Genomic DNA, 20,786 nt, shown 5'->3' on the forward strand with positions numbered 1-20,786 from the left:
TGATTTTGATTAGATTTCATTCCAACTCTGTGGCCAGGGATGTGTTTGATTAGCCTGTATGCCACATCACATTTTACTAGCTGTATAGGAAGTGGCGCCGTCAATTTTACTGATTGTACTGCACTTACAGCCTTGTCAAAGTATGGTATTTTAACCTGACTAGGCAATGCACTGTGTGCTGGTAAATGGCCTTCCTCTCAGCAACTGTACGATAAAGAAATAGCACTTAAGAATAGCACTTAGCAGAGTTACTCTGCTGTTGTCCACCTCTCTTCTCTTCATGGTATAGCCTAGGTCTGTGGGAATGCGTGCCCTTCTCCCACTTCATACATTGTTCAACACATTCCCTGATAGATTGGAACATTTATAGACTCCAATGTGGGTGTGTCCTTCTACTTCTTCCAGTACCATACATTTTTCTATTCACTGATTGTCACGTTGGTATGATTGATTCGGGAGACAGATGCAGGAATGCGTAATAGTTTTTTTTTATTAAGCCCAAATTATGGCGTGCTATAAAATGCTGTGGGTCAAACCAGCTAGTTGAGTTCTCAGTGACCACCTCCAGGGGTGATTACCGACCAGCTGGTTGAGTTCTCAGTAATCACCTCCAGGGGTGATTACCGACCAGCTGGTTGAGTTCTCAGTGATCACCTCCAGGGGTGATTACCGACCAGCTGGTTGAGTTCTCAGTGATCACCTCCAGGGGTGATTACCGACCAGCTGGTTGAGTTCTCAGTGATCACCTCCAGGGGTGATTACCGACCAGCTGGTTGAGTTCTCAGTGATCACCTCCAGGGGTGATTACCGACCAGCTGGTTGAGTTCTCAGTGATCACCTCCAGGGGTGATTACCGACCAGCTGGTTGAGTTCTCAGTGATCACCTCCAGGGGTGATTACCGACCAGCTGGTTGAGTTCTCAGTGATCACCTCCAGGGGTGATTACCGACCAGCTGGTTGAGTTCTCAGTGATCACCTCCAGGGGTGATTACCGACCAGCTGGTTGAGTTCTCAGTGATTACCAACCAGCTCCATTACTGCACTAATTAAATAATAAGGTTTGATTGTTTTGAAGAAATCTAAAAGTCTCTCCTTTTGATTACAATAAATTTACGACATGTTCCTTCCAAAAATTGAAGAGGTCTCCTTTTATGAAGACCACAAGGTTCTTCTATTCTACATGGGGGAATCATTAGGCCTTCAACCAAGCAGCTTGTATACATTACTTTTCTTTGTTCAGTTTGATTGTGTTTTTTTTCTTCTTCTTTAAGTTACAAGATATATTTGTTATTGTAAAATAATGTTTTCTTTCTTTCTTTGTACACTTTCATTGAACCAATGTGAGGTTTGTTGGCCTGTCTTCAATGTGAGGTTTGTTGGACTGTATCCAATATGAGGTTTGTTGGCCTGGCTGCAATGAGAGGTTTGTTTTCCTGCCTCCAATGTGAGGTTTTTTTTCCTGCCTCCAATGTGAGGTATGTTTGCCTGGCTGCAATGTGAGGTATGTTTGCCTGTCTCCAGTTTGAGGTTTGTTTTTCTGTCTCCAGGGTGAGGTTTGTTTGCCTGTCTGCAGTTTGAGGTTTGTTTGCCTGGCTGCAATGCTTGGGCCTACGTTGTTTTTCTTATTTTTTTCATAGTTGCCTTGTAGTTATTTCCAGATTCCAGCTGTCAATCTATTAGTTTCCACAAAGCATAGGCCTACATGTTTTTCAGGCATATGAATTGATTCAGTCATCCAACATCTTTGCGGGTGTGTGTGTGTGTGTGTGTGTGTGTGTGTGTGTGTGTGTGTGTGTGTGTGTGTGTGTGTGTGTGTGTGTGTGTGTGTGTGTGTGTGTGTGTGTGTGTGTGTGTGTGTGTGTGTGTGTGGTGTGTGTGTGTGTGTGTGTGTGTGGCGCTGACAGAGATGGTCGCCTCTCTTCGAGTTCTTAGGAAACTATGCAGTATTTCTTTTTTATGTATTATTTCTTACGTTGTTACTCAGGAAATCTTAAGTCTTATTACATACAGCCGGGAAGAACTATTGGATATAAGAACGACATCGACTTACCAACATTACGACCAGGAATACGACTTTCCCAAAGCGGATCCTCTGTTTGGACCACCACCCAGGACAATGGATCTAATCCCAGAAGCCGACCCAAAACAACGGCGCTGCAGAAGGGGCAGACGAGGCGGCCTCCTGGTCAGACTCCGTAGACGTGCACATCGCCCACCACTCCCGAGTATACTACTCACTGATATCCAGTCTCTTGACAACAAGGTAGACGGAATTTGAGCAAGGGTTGCCTTCCAGAGAGACATCTGAGATTGTAACATGCTCTGTTTCACGGAAACATGGCTCTCTCGGGATATGTTGTTGGAATCGGTTCAGCCACCGGGCTTCTCCATGCATTGCTCCGACAGAGATAAACACCTTTCTGGGAAGAGGAAGGGCGGGGGTGTATGCTTCATGATTAACGACTCATGGTGTAATCATAACAACATACAGGAACTCAAGTCCTTCTGCTCACCCGACCTAGAATTCCTTACAATCAAATGCCGGCCATATTACCTCCCAAGAGAAATGTCGTCAGTTATCGTCATAGCCGTGTACATTCCTCATCAAGCAGACACCACGACGGCCCTCAAGGAACTTCACTGGACTCAACTGGAAGCCATATATCCTGAGGCTGCATTTACTGTAGCTGGGGATTTTAACAAAGCAAATTTGAGAACAAGGCTACCTAAATCCTATCAGCATATTGATTGCAGTACATGTGGGGGTAATACACTCGATCACTGCATGCAAAGCCCTCCCCCGCCCTCCCTTTGGCAAATCCGACCACGACCCCATCTTGCTCCTACCGTCTTATAGGCAGAAACTCAAACAGGATGTACCAGTGACTAGAACCATTCGACACTGGTCTGACCAATCGGAATCCACGCTTCAAGATTGTTTTGATCACACGGACTGGGATATGTTCCGGTCAGCCTCAGAATAACATTGATCTATACGCTGACTCAGTGAGTGAGTTTATAAAGAAGTGCATTGGAGATGTTGGAGACGTACGTGGCAGGATCTACAGGAAAATCACGGACCAGCCACGTCACAGACACCGACGTCATACTTCCAGACAAATTAAACAACCTCTTTGCCCGCTTTGAGGAAAATACAGTGCCACCGTCGCGGCCCGATAACAAGTACTACCCCCCCTTCTCTGTGGCCGACGTGAGTAAAACATTTAAATGTGTTAACCCTTGCAAGGCTGCTGGCCCAGACGGCATCCCAAGCCGGGTCCTCAGAGCAGGAGCAGACCAGCTGGCTGGTGTGTTTACAGACATATTCAATCATGAAGTGCTTTGAGAGACAAGTCAAGGATCATATCACCTCCACCTTACCGGCCACCCTAGACCCACTTCAGTTTGCATACCGCCCCAACAAGTCGACAGACGATGCAGTCGCCATCACACTGCCCTATCCCATCTGGACAAGAGGAATACCTATGTAAGAATGCTGTTCATTGACTACAGCTCAGCATTCAATACCATAGTACCCTCCAAGCTCATCATCAAGGTCTCAACCCCGCCCTGTGCAATTGGGTCATGGACTATCTGACGGGCTGCCCCCAGGTGGTGAAGGTAGGAAACAACATCTCCACTTCGCTGACCCTCAACACTGGGGCCCCACAAGGGTGAGTGCTCAGCCCCTCCTATACTCCCTGTCGCACCCAAGACTGCGTGGCCTTGCAGACGACACAACAGTAGTGAGCTTGATTACCAACAACGATGAGACGGCCTACACGGAGGAGGTGAGGACACTCGGAATGTGGTGTCAGGAAAACAACCTCTCACTCAACGTCAACAAAACAAAGGAGATGATCGTGGACTTCAGGAAACAGCAGAGGGAGCACCCCCCCTATCCACATCAAAGGGACAGCAGCGGAGGAGGTGGAATGTTTTAAGTTCTTCGGGGTACACATCACAGACAAACTGAAATGGTCCACCCACACAGACAGTTTGGTGAAGAAGGCGCATTAGTGCCTTTTCAACCTCAGGAGGCTAAAGAAATTTGGCTTGTCACCCAAAACCCTGACCAGTATTTACAGATGCACAATCGAGAGCATCCTGTCGGGCTGTATCACCGCCTGGTATGGCAACTGCACCGCCCTCAACCTCAAGGCTCTCCAGAGGGTGGTGTAGTCTGCACAACGCATCACCAGGGGGCAAACTACCTGCCCACCATGACACCTACAGCACCCAATGTCACAGGAAGGCCAAAAATATCATCAAGGACACCAACCACCCGAGCCACTGCCTGTTCACACCGCTACCATCCAGAAGGCTAGGTCAATACAGGTGCATCGAAGCTGGGACCGAGAGACTGAAAAACAGCTTCTATCTCAAGGCCATCAGACTGCTAAACAGCAATCACTAACTCAGAGAGGCTGCTGCCTACATTGAGACCTAATCACTGGCCACTTTAATAAATGGATCACTAGTCACTTTAAACAATGCCACTTTAAATAATATTTACATATCTTACATTACTCATATGATATGTACAGTTGAAGTCGGAAGTTTACATACACCTTAGCCAAGTACAGCCAAGTACAAGACCCATTTGCGACCAAGCTTTAACTTTATGACTGATGTCTTGAGATGTTGCTTCAGTATATCCACATAATTTTCCTCCTCATGATGCCATCTAATTTGTGATGTGCACCAGTCCCTCCTGCAGCAAAGCACCCCCACAACATGATGCTGCCACCCCCGTGCTTCATGGTTGGGATGGTGTTCTTTGGCTTGAAAGCCTCCCCCTTTTTCCTCCAAACATAACAATGGTCGTTATGGCCAAACAGTTCTATTTTTGTTTCATCAGACCAGAGGACATTTCTCAAAATCTTTGTCCCCATGTGCAGTTGCAAACCGTAGTCTGGCTTTTTTATGGCGGTTTTGGAGCAGTGGCTTCATCCTTGCTGAGCGGCCTTTCAGGTTATGTCGATATAGGACTTGTTTTACTGTGGATATAGATACTTTTGTACCTGTTTCCTCCAGCATCTTCACAAGGTCCTTTGCTGTTGTTTTGGGATTGATTTGCACTTTTCGCACCAAAGTACGTTCATCTCTAGGAGACAGAGCACGTCTCCTTCCTGAGCGGTATGACGGCTGCGTGGTCCCATGGTGTTTATACTTGCGTACTATTGTTTGTACAGATGAACGTGGTACCTTGCTATGCTTTATCTTGGCCAGGTCGCAGTTGCAAATGAGAACTTGTTCTCAACTAGCCTACCTGGTTAAATAAAGGTGAAATAAAATAAAAATAAACCTTCAGGCGTTTGGAAATTGCTCCCAAGGATGAGCCAGACTTGTGGAGGCCTACCATTTTTTGAGGTCTTGGCTGATTTCTTTTGATTTTCCCATGATGTCAAGCAAAGATGCACTGAGTTTGAAGGTAGGCCTTGAAATACATCCACAGGTACACCTCCAATTGACTCAAATTATGCCAATTAGCCTATCAGAAGCTTCTAAAGCCATGACATCATATTCTGGAATATTCCAAGCTGTTTAAAGGCACAGTCAACTTAGTGTTTGTAAACTTCTGACCCACTGGAATTGTGATATAGTGAAATAATCAATTGTTGGAAAAATTACTTGTCATGCACAAAGTAGATGTCCTAACCGACTTGCCAAAACTATAGTTTGTTAACAATACATTTGTGGAATGGTTGAAAAACGAGTTTTAATGACTCCAACCTAAGTGTATGTTAACTTCCCACTTCAACTGTATATTCTGTATTTTATACAATCTATTGCACCTATGCCGCACGTCCGTCGCTCATCCATATACTTATATGTACATTTTCTCATTCACCCCTTTAGATTTGTGTCACAGGCGTCGAAAGGGACAGACCAAGGCGCAGCGTGTTGAGTGCTCATCTTCTTTTATTTATGAGAGAACACTTAAACAAAATAAACAAACGACAAACAACAGTTCCCTAAGGACAATGACTATACGAAAAACAACCACCCACAACCCACAGGAAAAAACAGGCTGCCTAAGTATGGCTTCCAATCAGAGACAACGAAAGACACCTGCCTCTGATTGGAAACCATACTCGGCCACACATAGAAAATTAACATAGAAAATGGAAACTAGAACAAACCATCCCCAAAACACACAAAAACAAGACCCCCTGCCACGCCCTGACCATACTACAATGACAAATGACCTCTTTTATTGGTCAGGACGTGACATTTTGTGTGTATTAGGTAGTTGTTGGGGAATTGTTAGATATTACTGCACTTTCGGAACTAGAAGCACAAGCATTTCGCTGCACTCGCATTAACATCTGCTAACCATGTGTATGTGACCAATAGCATTTTATTTGAGTGTCTGTGTGTGTGTCTGTGTGTGTGTGTGTGTGTGTGTGTGTGTGTGTGTGTCCCTGTCTGTCTGTGCATGTGTGTCTGTCTGTCTGTCTGTCTGTCTGTCTGTCTGTCTGTCTGTCTGTCTGTCTGTCTGTCTGTCTGTCTGTCTGTCTGTCTGTCTGTCTGTCTGTCTGTGTGTGTGTGTGTGTGTGTGTGTGTGTGGTGTGTGTGTGTGTGTCTGTGTGTCTCCTTCCTAATAGATTCATCAGCTAACGACAGTACGGTAATGGGAGTTAGAGAACATTGTGCTTTCGTCCCAAATGACCCCCTATTCTCTATTTGATCAGAGCTCTATGTTCCATTTGGGACGCAGCCGATGTTTATCTGGTGACTGGGATCATGTCTCCCTGTTGTCACGTGCATCATTATCCTTCTGGCTACTAGATATATATATATTAATTTTTTTTGAAGCACAGAGCACAAAAACACAGACCCACTGTGTATGTCTCAGATGTGTCTGGTGCTGATGAGCTGAGGGAATGATGAGAGGGTTATGAGAGGAGAGACACGGAGGTTTGAATATATACGAGGGAAATTAAATCCCGTTAAAAAAAAAAATGAAATATCCATTATGTTCTTTATTTTATTAGCTATCTGACTCCAGGATCATGTCCCAAAATGGCAACCCTAATCCCTATTTAGTGCACTACGTTTAAGCAGAGCCATAGGGCTATGGACAAAAGTAGTGCACTAGACAGGGAATATGCTGCCATTTGGGACTCTAGATGTCCCTTAGATGATACACAATATTGTACACGAGTCATTGCTTCATTAAACCAAGCAGATACCAATTTGTGGGTTACAAATCTTGAAAATATAATGTTTTCATTTGTACATTCAATGCAAAAACGCTCCTTCAGTCCAGATGACTATTGCTTGTCATTTTGAAGTGTGTAATCCACAGAAAAAAAACACAGACCTTCTTTAAATGAGTGTTGACGTGCTATAGCAAACAGAGAAGAGAGATTGACATTAGTGAATGAAGTATACACTCACACATTTACAGACACATAAACACACACACATAAACACACACTCATAAACACACACACATAAACACATACAGTTGCCAGCAAATTGCACAGGGCATGGCAAATATTAAAACTTTAGTCTGAGAATGCCTCACATTCTCCAGCGATGCCTGCCAGAAGACTTTGTAAGGGTCACAGACTTTGTACACACACACACACACACACACACACACACACACACACACACACACACACACACACACACACACACACACAGTCAGAAATACATGACCTGTTTAGTTTAAGCCCAACTGACATCCATCTTGATTTTAAACACTTCACAATGAATATTCATCCAAGCATGAAACAACTTCCTCACCGTTACCAGCCAATGTCCCAGAGCACAAATGTCAGCTGAATGTCTCTATGATGGCCAGACCTGGATTCAAATACAATTTGAAATTCGTCAAATACTTTGAGCGTTTGCTTTAGGCTGCCTAAACTGCCAGATGGTCGGGGTTTGCACTTTTGCAACTATTCTATTGGTTCCATTAAGCCAGTCAAGCTCAATCAAGCCCAGATTAAATATTTGAAATGATTTCAAATACTATTTGAACCCAGGTCTGGTGATGTGCGCGTCAGACTGTGCAAAGCAAGTCTCGGATCACATAAACCTTTAGTGACACCGGAGGAAGCTGAAGGACTCTTAAGTCCATTAAAAGGAAGACCACTTTGGTGAATTTGATGTCTGATAGAGAGATAAAATGTGGTGGATTTGCGCTATGGGATCTCGGCTCTCCCCCGTAAAAGTGATTTTTAAAAGAAAAGATAAAAGAAACAATAAAAAAAGGAAAGTACATTTAAAAAAAAAAAAAAAAACACGTAATAAAAGTACCTGCTATCGTCAAACCACTCTCTTATCAGACAGATGAGATGTAACAAAAAACAAGCGAAAACAAAACTCAATCAGTCGGACTCAGTGCCCCAACACCGAACAGGGGAGTGTAGTAACAGTAAAGTACTGGTGGATGTTCCTCCTCTGGATCTGTACCTGTACACATCACGTTCAAATCATCAACAAACAGTTTGGATACCACACGTTTCCCACGTCTTTCAGCCCACTCACATATTCAGAAACAGGAACAACACATTGTTCTGTACCAGTAGTATGTTCCTGAGAGGTCAGTGTTTATTTTACATTCATTCACTGTGATGGAATTAAAGATTCCTGCCAATAACCACTTAGCAACAGACAATGATGTGCTGTTCATTTTTCATTTTTATAAAAGTTAGAGTTGGCTAGATAGAGGAAAAGACTTGTGGTAAATAAGGAATCGATAAAACCTTTTGAAATGTACATTTTTATTTTTTAACCTTTATTTAACTAGGCAAGTCAGTTAAGAACAAATTCTTATTTACAATGACAGTGGGTTAACTGCCTTGTTCAGGGGCAGAATGACAGATTTATACCTTGTCAGCTCAGGGATTCGATCTAGCAACCTTTCAGTTAACCACTAGGCTACCTGCCGCTCTAACCACTAGGCTACCTGCCTCTCTAACCACTAGGCTACCTGCCGCTCTAACCACTAGGCTACCTGCCGCTCTAACCACTAGACTACCTGCCTCTCTAACCACTAGGCTACCTGCCTCTCTAACCACTAGACTACCTGCCGCTCTAACCACTAGGCTACCTGCCTCTCTAACCACTAGGCTACCTGCCTCTCTAACCACTAGACTACCTGCCCCTCTAACCACTAGGCTACCTGCCTCTCTAACCACTAGACTACCTGCCTCTCTAACCACTAGGCTACCTGCCTCTCTAACCACTAGACTACCTGCCTCTCTAACCACTAGGCTACCCTGCCTCTCTAACCACTAGACTACCTGCCTCTCTAACCACTAGGCTACCCTGCCTCTCTAACCACTAGTCTACCTGCCTCTCTAACCACTAGGCTACCCGCCTCCTCTAACCACTAGACTACCTGCCTCTCTAACCACTAGGCTACCTGCCTCTCTAACCACTAGACTACCTGCCGCTCTAACCACTAGGCTACCTGCCTCTCTAACCACTAGACTACCTGCCGCTCTAACCACTAGGCTACCTGCCTCTCTAACCACTAGGCTACCTGCCTCTCTAACCACTAGACTACCTGCCCCTCTAACCACTAGGCTACCTGCCTCTCTAACCACTAGACTACCTGCCTCTCTAACCACTAGGCTACCTGCCTCTCTAGCCACTAGACTACCTGCCTCTCTAACCACTAGGCTACCCTGCCTCTCTAACCACTAGACTACCTGCCTCTCTAACCACTAGGCTACCCTGCCTCTCTAACCACTAGTCTACCTGCCTCTCTAACCACTAGGCTACCCGCCTCCTCTAACCACTAGACTACCTGCCTCTCTAACCACTAGGCTACCTGCCTCTCTAACCACTAGGCTACCTGCCCCTCTAACCACTAGGCTACCTGCCTCTCTAACCACTAGGCTACCTGCCTCTCTAACCACTAGGCTACCTGCCTCTCTAACCACTAGGCTACCCGCCTCTCTAACCACTAGGCTACCCGCCGCTCTAACCACTAGGCTACCCGCCGCTCTAACCACTAGGCTACCCGCCGCTCTAACCACTAGGCTACCCGCCGCTCTAACCACTAGACTACCCGCCTCTCTAACCACTAGGCTACCTGCCTCTCTAACCACTAGACTACCCGCCGCTCTAACCACTAGACTACCCGCCTCTCTAACCACTAGGCTACCTGCCTCTCTAACCACTAGGCTACCTGCCTCTCTAACCACTAGACTACCTGCCTCTCTACCCAGTAGACTACCTGCCGCTCTAACCAGTAGCTACCTGAAATGTGTATCACCCTGAGTCCATTGATGTGAAGTTAATGGGGGGAGGAAGGGGGAATGGGGGGAGGAAGGGGGAATGGAAGGATGAAGGTTAAGAGGGATGGTCTGGAAAAGGAAGAGGAATGGGTAATGACCACTGTATTGTATAGTAATCACCACTGTACTGTAGACTAATCACCACTGTACTGTAGACTAATCACCACTCTACTGTAGACTAATCACCACTGTACTGTAGACTAATCACCACTGTACTGTAGACTAATCACCACTGTACTGTAGACTAATCACCACTGTATTGTATAGTAATCACCACTGTACTGTAGACTAATCACCACTGTACTGTAGACTAATCACCACTGTACTGTAGACTAATCACCACTGTAGTGTAGACTAATCACCACTGTACTGTAGACTAATCACCACTGTACTGTAGACTAATCACCACTGTGCTGTAGACTAATCACCACTGTGCTGTAGACTAATCACCACTGTACTGTAGACTAATCACCACTGTACTGTAGACTAATCACCACTGTACTGTAGACTAATCACCACTGTACTGTAGACTAATCACCACTGTACTGTAGACTAATCACCACTGTGCTGTAGACTAATCACCACTGTACTGTAGACTAATCACCACTGTACTGTAGACTAATCACCACTGTACTGTAGACTAATCACCACTGTACTGTAGACTAATCACCACTGTGCTGTAGACTAATCACCACTGTACTGTAGACTAATCACCACTGTACTGTAGACTAATCACCACTGTACTGTAGACTAATCACCACTGTGCTGTAGACTAATCACCACTGTGCTGTAGACTAATCACCACTGTACTGTAGACTAATCACCACTGTACTGTAGACTAATCACCACTGTACTGTAGACTAATCACCACTGTGCTGTAGACTAATCACCACTGTGCTGTAGACTAATCACCACTGTACTGTAGACTAATCACCACTGTACTGTAGACTAATCACCACTGTACTGTAGACTAATCACCACTGTACTGTAGACTAATCACCACTGTGCTGTAGACTAATCACCACTGTACTGTAGACTAATCACCACTGTACTGTAGACTAATCACCACTGTGCTGTAGACTAATCACCACTGTACTGTAGACTAATCACCACTGTACTGTAGACTAATCACCACTGTACTGTAGACTAATCACCACTGTACTGTAGACTAATCACCACTGTGCTGTAGACTAATCACCACTGTGCTGTAGACTAATCACCACTGTACTGTAGACTAATCACCACTGTACTGTAGACTAATCACCACTGTACTGTAGACTAATCACCACTGTGCTGTAGACTAATCACCACTGTGCTGTAGACTAATCACCACTGTACTGTAGACTAATCACCACTGTGCTGTAGACTAATCACCACTGTGCTGTAGACTAATCACCACTGTACTGTAGACTAATCACCACTGTACTGTAGACTAATCACCACTGTAGTGTAGACTAATCACCACTGTAGTGTAGACTAATCACCACTGTACTGTAGACTAATCACCACTGTACTGTAGACTAATCACCACTGTACTGTAGACTAATCACCACTGTACTGTAGACTAATCACCACTGTATTGTATAGTAATCACCACTGTATTGTATAGTAATCACCACTGTATTGTATAGTATTCACCACTGTATTGTATAGTAATCACCACTGTATTGTATAGTAATCACCACTGTACTGTAGACTAATCACCACTGTATTGTATAGTAATCACCACTGCAGAGAGAGAGAGAGAGAGAGAGAGAGAGAGAGAGAGATGCACCTGAGAGAGAGAGAGAGAGAGAGTGTGAGAGATGCACCATAGACTGAGAGAGAGAGAGAGAGAGAGAGAGAGAGTGTGAGAGATGCACCATAGACTGAGAGAGAGAGAGAGAGAGAGAGAGAGAGTGTGAGAGATGCACCATAGACTGAGAGAGAGAGAGAGAGAGAGAGAGAGAGAGAGTGAGAGATGCACCATAGAGAGAGAGAGAGAGAGAGAGAGAGAGAGAGAGAGAGATGCACCAGAGAGAGAGAGAGAGAGAGAGAGAGATGCACCAGAGAGAGAGAGAGGAGAGAGAGAGAGAGAGAGAGATGCACCAGAGAGAGAGAGAGAGAGAGAGAGAGAGAGAGAGAGAGAGAGAGATGCACCAGAGAGAGAGAGAGAGAGAGAGCGAGAGAGAGATGCACCAGAGAGAGAGAGAGAGAGAGAGAGAGATGCACCAGAGAGAGAGAGAGAGAGAGAGAGAGAGAGAGAGAGAGAGAGAGAGAGAGAGAGAGAGAGAGAGAGATGCACCAGAGAGAGAGAGAGAGAGAGAGAGAGAGAGAGAGAGAGAGAGAGAGAGAGAGACATTTGGTGATGGTGATGGGGATGGTGATGGTGATGGTGATGGTGATGATGGTGATGGTGATGGTGATGCTGATGGTGATGGTGATGGTGGTGATGGTGATGGTGATGGTGATGGTGATGGTGATGGTGATGCTGATGGTGATGGTGATGGTGATGGTGATGGTGATGCTGATGGTGATGGTGGTGATGGTGATGGTGATGGTGATGGTGATGTAAAACAAGGAAATGTAACAAGTAAAAGAAGCACCACATTGCGTTAGAGAGGCCATTCACCACATTGTGTTAGAGAGGCCATTCACCACATTGCGTTAGAGAGGCCATTCATCACATTGCGTTAGAGAGGCCATTCATCACATTGCGTTAGAGAGGCCATTCACCACATTGCGTTAGAGAGGCCATTCACCACATTGCGTTAGAGAGGCCATTCATCACATTGCGTTAGAGAGGCCATTCATCACATTGCGTTAGAGAGGCCATTCATCACATTGCGTTAGAGAGGCCATTCATCACATTGCGTTAGAGAGGCCATTCACCACATTGCGTTAGAGAGGCCATTCACCACATTGCGTTAGAGAGGCCATTCACCACATTGCGTTAGAGAGGCCATTCACCACATTGCGTTAGAGAGGCCATTCATCACATTGCGTTAGAGAGGCCATTCACCACATTGCGTTAGAGAGGCCATTCATGAGTCTGATTTCATTTGCTTTGGTTAGCTGATTATGTCTTTTTCATATTTTTTATGACCGTTTTGTTTCTCCGGATATAGAATGAGTTGATAAAACGGCAGCGACACTGTTCTGTGCAGCTAGACGGGTACAAGACTCTAAATCATCTTGAACAACTTGACTACCTTTCCTAACCTACCCCATGAATAGGGAGCGTTCTCTCTGCCTGTATTGTGACAGAAGACAGAGCACCCCCTCACAGGCAACCCCCTACGACCAGAGAGAGAGACAGAGAGGAATACTCAGTGTGTGAGGGAGAGGAGAGCGCACGCTCTGACGGACTCTGACGGGCTCTGACGGGCACATAGATGTGCCCTGGATCGCTCTCCCAACAATAACTAATTGATAGACAGACACAGAGTCATCTGGATTGGCGCTTTGACTCCATTCTGAATGCAGGACCGGGACTGATGCCAGCTGCGGTTGTCGGGTCAGTCTTGATCTGCGCACTACCTATATCTCCAAATATGTGTCAGTGCGATTCAGTAGCGAAAGCCAGCAGAACACCGGACTCTCTCACGGAAGCAGGGAAGCTGTTCTTGAAACACACTACCTTCCATGGACTGAGACATGTATTTCTGAACGGCTCTTACCCCCGCAGGCTCGCCTGGCTGCTGGCTTTCCTCACAGCTGTCGCTCTCCTATTCACCTGGTCCTCAAACCGGGTCCGGTACCTCCTCTCTTCGCCAGTGCACACCAAGGCGCATATGGTGTACGCCAAACGTCTCGTTTTCCCCGCGGTGACCATTTGCAACCAGAACCTCCTCATACCGCGTCGCATGAAGAAACCGGACATATTCAGCGCGGGAAGATGGTTAGGACTTCTAGGGAGGAACTGGCAAGTGTCCCCCGGCGCCAGGGACATGCTTACACCCGGGACCGACCATGACAGCAGCAGCAACGAGCCGCCGTGGTCACCGCTCTCTCGGATCCTGGACTTCAACCACTTTCTGCCTCCTCCCTTGGAGTCTCAGCCGTCCATGCTGCAGCTCCTGGACCGCCTCGGTCATCAGATGGAGGAGATGCTGCTTTACTGCCGCTTCCAGGGAGAGGTGTGCGGGCCTCGCAACTTCAGCACCGTGAGTCTGTGGACAGCGAAACACAGTTTGATTTACACTTGAAATAAGAGTTTATATTATTGTTAAGCCATGTGGTACTGCTGCAACAAGTTATAGCCTATTGGTATTTTGGTGATCATAACAATGTTGTATGACCTTATTATGTAATTATTGTTTATGTTTTTAAGAGTTCTGGGCTTGGAATTGATTAGCAACTGTTAGTAATCAGCCAACAAAGTTGTTTTTTATTGCGAGTTTAGACAGTTTTTACCCCCCCAGCAATATATGATTATTATATATACAAAAGGTATGTGGACACCCCTTCAAAATAGTGGATTCGATTATTTCAGCCACACCCGTTACTGACAGGTGTATAAAATCGAGCACACCGCCATGCAATCTCCATAGACAAACATTGACTTTCAACATGGCAGCGTCATAGGGTGCCACCTTTTCCTCAAATGCCACCAGTTCCTCAAATTTTTTGCCATACTAGAGCTGCCCCAGTTTTGCAGTATAGGCTCAGATTACCCAGGCAGTTCAAACACACACACACTAACACACACACACTAACACTCACACACACACACACACACACACACACACACACACACACACACACACACACACACACACACACACACACAACACACACACACTAACACTCACACACACACACACACACACACACACACACACACACACACACACACACACACACACACACACACACACACACACACACAAACTACAGGTCAACAAAGTGATATCCACAGTGTATTTCATTCAGATTTCCTCATTTAAAGAAGATTTTTCACATATATAGGATCTTAATATGAGCCAGTTTTCTACAGCAGGAAAATAATCCTGCAGCAACAGGAAATGTGAATTATTACGTGAATTATAATTCATGTACATTTTTGTAGAGGTTGATACATTTTTCGTAAGGGAAAATCAAGTCTTAAATTTCAAAGTGGAAATTACAAACTCAGAAGCCTTTTTAATCGTCAAATACAGTACTCATTTTACATTTCCTGCATCGCAGAAAAGTTATCCTGCAACAGGGTGACCAAATTAAGACCCTACATCTGTATGTCTATTACTAACTAATGTACTGTGGTCCTGGGCCCAGATCTTAAACATGTTGGCATGACAACAGCCATTGGTTATAAAACATAAACAGATCTGGGACCAGTAAGCATATTTGAAATCAAGGGAATGCTGAAAACACAGACACACATACCTGCACGCCTCCTCCAACATGCTGAATCAATTTGTGAACATAAACCCAAAGCTCTCTGTACCAATGTAGACTCTAATGAAGATCAGGCTTTGATTTATTCATCTTTACCTCTGCATCATGGCTCATGAATTCTCTCTCTCCCTCTCTCCCTCTCTCCCTCCCCTCCCTCCCTCTCTCCCTCCCTCTCTCCCTCTCTCCCTCCCTCCCTCTCTCCCTCTCTCCCTCTCTCTCTCTCTCTCTCTCTCTCTCTCTCTCTCTCTCTCTCTCTCTCCCTCTCTCTCTCTCCCTCCCTCTCTCCCTCCCTCCCTCCCAGCTAATTAATTCTTACAGCATTAACACTATTGGCAATCTCCAGTTCCATTAATTCCGATCTATCATCCAGTGAAGTCGTCTTGAGACTCACTATGGAGTAACATACCGGTTTAGTTTCCATTTTATGATTAAAAGCCCAGTTTGAGGGTTGTAAAACCAGCGTGTGCCATCCTTTGGATGTGGTTTTAGTGGTATCCACAACGTGAGATATTAATTTTAAAAAGAAAGCTAGACGTGAAGCGCGACGATGACTCAGGATAGGATGTGGTCATTTAACTAAATAATGTAACAAACAGATGGTTGGGAAAGTACTTACGCAGCCGAAAATGTACTGCGTTTATATTTAATGTCAACTCAACTCTGATAAAGAAATATATATTGTATTTGGGGCCCATTTTCTCCGACTAACTAGTTTGTTCCCGCAGTTGAAAGCCATTAATGTTGCCAGTAAGACTAGTAACTAACCAAATGGGAACCCTGTGCTAGTTTATGGAAAATGTAACGGTTGGTTTGGAAAGTCAACGAGGTGCTACTTGGACTCAGGGAGTGAGCTGTAGAGAGCTGTTGATGTGAGTGGCTGAACCTTGTTTTTTAATCACAGACTAAAGGACAGGCAGGAAGTCATGCACTCACACACACGTGTGCACGCACCTACGTACGTACGCACACACGAGAGAGATAGAGAGAGAGAGAGAGAGAGAGAGAGAGAGAGAGAGAGAGAGAAAGAGGGAGAGAGACAGAGAGAGAGAGAGCAGGTCCAGGATATTGACTGTTGTTGAATGAATAGGGACACTCCCACTGCCACCTTCCTCTGTCTCTTTTAGGTTCAGCCTTTATCTATCAATCACCTTGTCTCATTTTAACACATACATTACTTCCTGCCCTTCCTGTCCTAGGGACATATTTATTGATTCTCTGTTCCAAACCATCAAAGAGAGAGAGAGTATCCTAAATGAAATATACAGACCACAAATTCCAATTGGCTATACTTAAACTCTTTAACATCATCCTCAGCTCTGGCATCTTCCTCAATATCTTTGAACCAAGGTCTGATCACCCCAAATTCACAAAAGTGGAGACAAATTCGAGCCGTTCAATTCTACAAACACCTAAAAGGAAGTGATTCCCAAACCGTCCATAACAAAGCCATCACCTACAGAGAGATGAACCTGGAGGGAGATCCCTCTCTGCCAGCTAGTACGGGGACTCTGCTCACAAACACAAACAGACCCCACAGAGCCCCAGGACAGCAACACAATTAGACCCAATCAAATCATGAGAAAACAAAAAGATAATTACTTGACACATTGGAAAGAATTAACAAAAAAACTGAGCAAACTAGAATGCTATTTGGCCCTAAACAGAGAGTACACAGTGGCAGAATACCTGACCACTGTGACTGACCCAAATAAAGGAAAGCTTTGACTATGTACAGACTCAGTGAGCATAGCCTTGCTATTGAGAAAGGCCGCCATAGGCAGACCTGGATCTCAAGAGAAGAAAGGATGTGTGCCCACTGTCCACAAAATGAGGTGGAAACTGAGCTGCACTTCCTAACCTCCTGCCAAATGTATGACCATATTAGAGACACATATTTCCCTCAGATTACACAGATCCATAAAGAATTCAATTTTTTATTTTTTTTACAAATTTGATAAACTCAAAAATCTATTAGGTGAAATACTACAGTGTGCCATCACAGCAGCAAGATTTGTGACCTGTTGCCACAAGAAAAGGGCAACCAGTGGAACACAATCACCATTGTAAATACAACCCATATTTATGCTTATTTAGAGAGAGAGCACACTAGGGGAGAGTGAGAGCACACTGGAGGGAGAAAGGCAGAGAGAGAGAGAAAGGGAGAGAGAGCTAGAGAAAGAGAGTGAGAGCACACTGGAGGGAGAAAGGGAGGGAGAGAGAGAGAGAGAGAGAGGGAGAAGGGGAGCGAGAGAGAGAGTGAGAGCTAGAGAGAGAGCACGCTAGAGGGAGAAAGGGAGGGAGAGAGAGGGAGAAAGAGAGAGAGAGCTAGAGAGAGAGAGCACGCTGGAGGGAGAAAGGGAGAGAGAGCTAGAGAAAGAGAGGGAGAGCACGCTAGAGGGAGAAAGAGAGAGAGAGCTAGAGAGAGAGGGAGAAAGAGAGAGAGAGCACGCTGGAGGGAGAAAGGGAGAGAGAGAGAGAGAGAGAGGGAGAGCATGCTAGAGTGAGAAAGGGAGGGAGAGAGAGAGAGAGAGAGAGGGAGAAGGGGAGCGAGAGAGAGAGTGAGAGCTAGAGAGAGAGCACGCTAGAGGGAGAAAGGGAGAGAGAGAGAGGGAGAAAGAGAGAGAGAGCTAGAGAGAGAGAGCACGCTGGAGGGAGAAAGGGAGAGAGAGAGAACCCTTTTTCAGCTATCTCTGTTGATCCATAGCATCTCTTCGCTTTCGGCTATTACAACATTACCACTTAAATTCCCACTGCACCATGAACAGAGCAGTCCTATCACAGTAACTGTAGCTCCCATGAGGTAAGTGTTTTAGGTTATATACCTTTTGTCAAGCTGGTGAAGCTGTTGTCTGATCGCTATATCCCTGTAGATGTTTGTTCCTCTCAGGTGGTCTCGGCCCCCACTACATACTCAGGTTGTACTACATATGTATAACACATTTGACAACAACAATGGTTGTAATGTATAAGCCTTTTTGTGCACTTAAAACTCATCAAACAAATCTATTGTATCAACCATTGCCAAATCAACCATTGTGTCAAATGCCTTGTACATCCAGTGTAGAAGCTGAGTATGTCCAGGGCGGGGTTTAAATTAGCCGGTAATAGCCATCTTTTGGCCAATATTTTTTTTTTCAAGACGAGAAATAAAATTGCCGCTGGCCAATTGTCCAGGAGAAGAATAAAAAATGTAAATGCTAAATAATGCTTTTTAACTTTTTAATTGATGGAAATACAGTGCATTCGGAAAGTATTTTTTTATTTTATTTTTTGTTAAAAGTTATTTAACTATGCAAGTCAGTTAAGAACAAATTCTTACTTACAATGACGGCCTAGGAACAGTGGGTTAATTGCCTTGTTCAGGGGCAGAACGACAGATTTTTACCTTGTCAGCTCGGGGATTCGATCTTGCAACCTTTCGGTTACTAGTCCAACGCTCTAACCACTAGGCTACCTGCCACCCCATATAAATACAATGAATAGAATTATGTCATAATGGGTGGACTGGTATATTCTCCTGGGTGTCACTAGGTAAAACAGCCCTCTGCTGATTGGCTGGGTGTCACTAGGTAAAACAGAAAAGTATTCAGACCCCTTCCCTTTTCCACATTTTGTTACGTTACAGCCTTATTCTAAAATTAAGTAAATTAATGTTTTTCCTCATCAATCTACACACAATACCCTAATAATGACATCACAATTCCCCATAATGACATCACAATACCCCATAATGAGGAAGTGAAAACAGGTTTTTAGAAATGTTTGCAAATTTATGCAAAATAAAAAACAGAAATACCTTATTTACATAAATATTCAGACCATTTGTTATGAGATTTGAAATTGAGCTCAGGTGCATCCTGTTTCCTTTGGTCATCCTTGAGATGTTTCTACAACTTGATTGGAGTCCACCTGTGGTAATTTCAATTGATTGGACATGATTTGGAAAGGCACACACCTGTCTATATAAGGTCCCACAGTTGACAGTGCATGTCAGAGCAAAAACCAAGACATGAGGTCGAAGGAGCTCCGAGAGAGGATTGTGTCAAGGCACAGATCTGGGCAAGGGTACCAAGAAATGTCTGCAGCATTGAAGGTCCCCAAGAACACAGCGGCTTCCATAATTCTTAAATGGAAGAAGTTTGGAACCACCAAGAATCTTCCTAGAGCTGGCTGACCGGCCAAACTGAGCAATCAGTGACCAAGAACCCGATGGTCACTCTGACAGAGCTCCAGAGTTCCTCTGTGGAGATGGGAGAACCTTCCAGAAGGACAAGCATCTCTGCAGAACTCCACCAATCAGGCCTTTATGGTAGAGTGGTCAGACGGAAGCCACTCCTCTGAAAAGGCACCAAAGGACTCTAAGACCATGAGAAACAAGATTCTCTGGTCTGATGAAAATCAAGATTGAACTCTTTGGACTGAATGCCAAGTGTCACATCTGGAGGAAACTTGGCATCATCCCTACGGTTAAGCATGGTGGTGGCAGCATCATGCTGTGGGGATGTTTTTCAGCTGCAGGGAGACTAGTCAGGACCGAGGGAAAGATGAATGGAGCAAAGTACAGAGAGATCCTTGATGAAAACCTGCTCCAGAGTGCTCAGGACCTCAAACTGGGGTGAAGGCTCACCTTCCAACAGGACACCAACCCTAAGCACACAGCCAAGACAACGCTGCAGTGGCTTTGGGACAGTCTCTGAATGGCCTTGAGTGGTCCAGCCACAGCCCGGAATTGAACCCGATTGAACATCTCTGGAGAGACCTGAAAATAGCTGTGCAGCAACGCTCCCCATCCAACCTGACAGCTTGAGAGGATCTGTAGAGAAGAATGGAAGAAACTCCCCAAATACAGGTGTGCCAAGCTTGTATTGTCATATCCAAGAAGACTCAAGACTGAAATCGCTGCCAAAGGTGCTTCAACAATGTACTGAGTAAAAGGTCTGAATACTTTAAATATCATAATTTCAGTTTTTTGTTTTTAATACATTTGTATCTGTTTTTGCTACATCATTATGGGGTGTTGTGTGTAGTTTGATAAGGAAAAATAAACAATTTAATCCATTTTAGAATAAGTCTGTAACTGTCACGCCCTGATCTGTTTCACCTGTCCTTGTGCTTGTCTCCAGCCCCCTCCAGGTGTTG

General features: G+C 44.9%; 1 protein-coding gene across 2 annotated transcripts in view; it reads left to right on the forward strand.

Annotated features, from left to right (window-relative positions):
* LOC106566196 (acid-sensing ion channel 1) overlaps positions 1-20,786 on the forward strand; it is a 383,890-nt gene that overhangs the window by 262,982 nt on the left and 100,122 nt on the right. The window contains exon 1 of one of the 2 annotated variants that reach the window (XM_014134070.3): positions 13,322-14,413. The exons of the other annotated variant lie outside the window; for it this stretch is intronic. Coding sequence (XP_013989545.1) covers positions 13,745-14,413 — 669 coding nt within the window. The 5' untranslated portion in view covers positions 13,322-13,744. Of the gene's footprint in view, positions 1-13,321; positions 14,414-20,786 lie in introns of those variants that run through there. 2 annotated transcript variants of the gene reach the window in all.

This window comes from Salmo salar, chromosome 12 (assembly GCF_965601325.2).
Source record: "Salmo salar chromosome 12, fSalSal1, whole genome shotgun sequence".
NCBI lineage: Eukaryota > Metazoa > Chordata > Actinopteri > Salmoniformes > Salmonidae > Salmo > Salmo salar.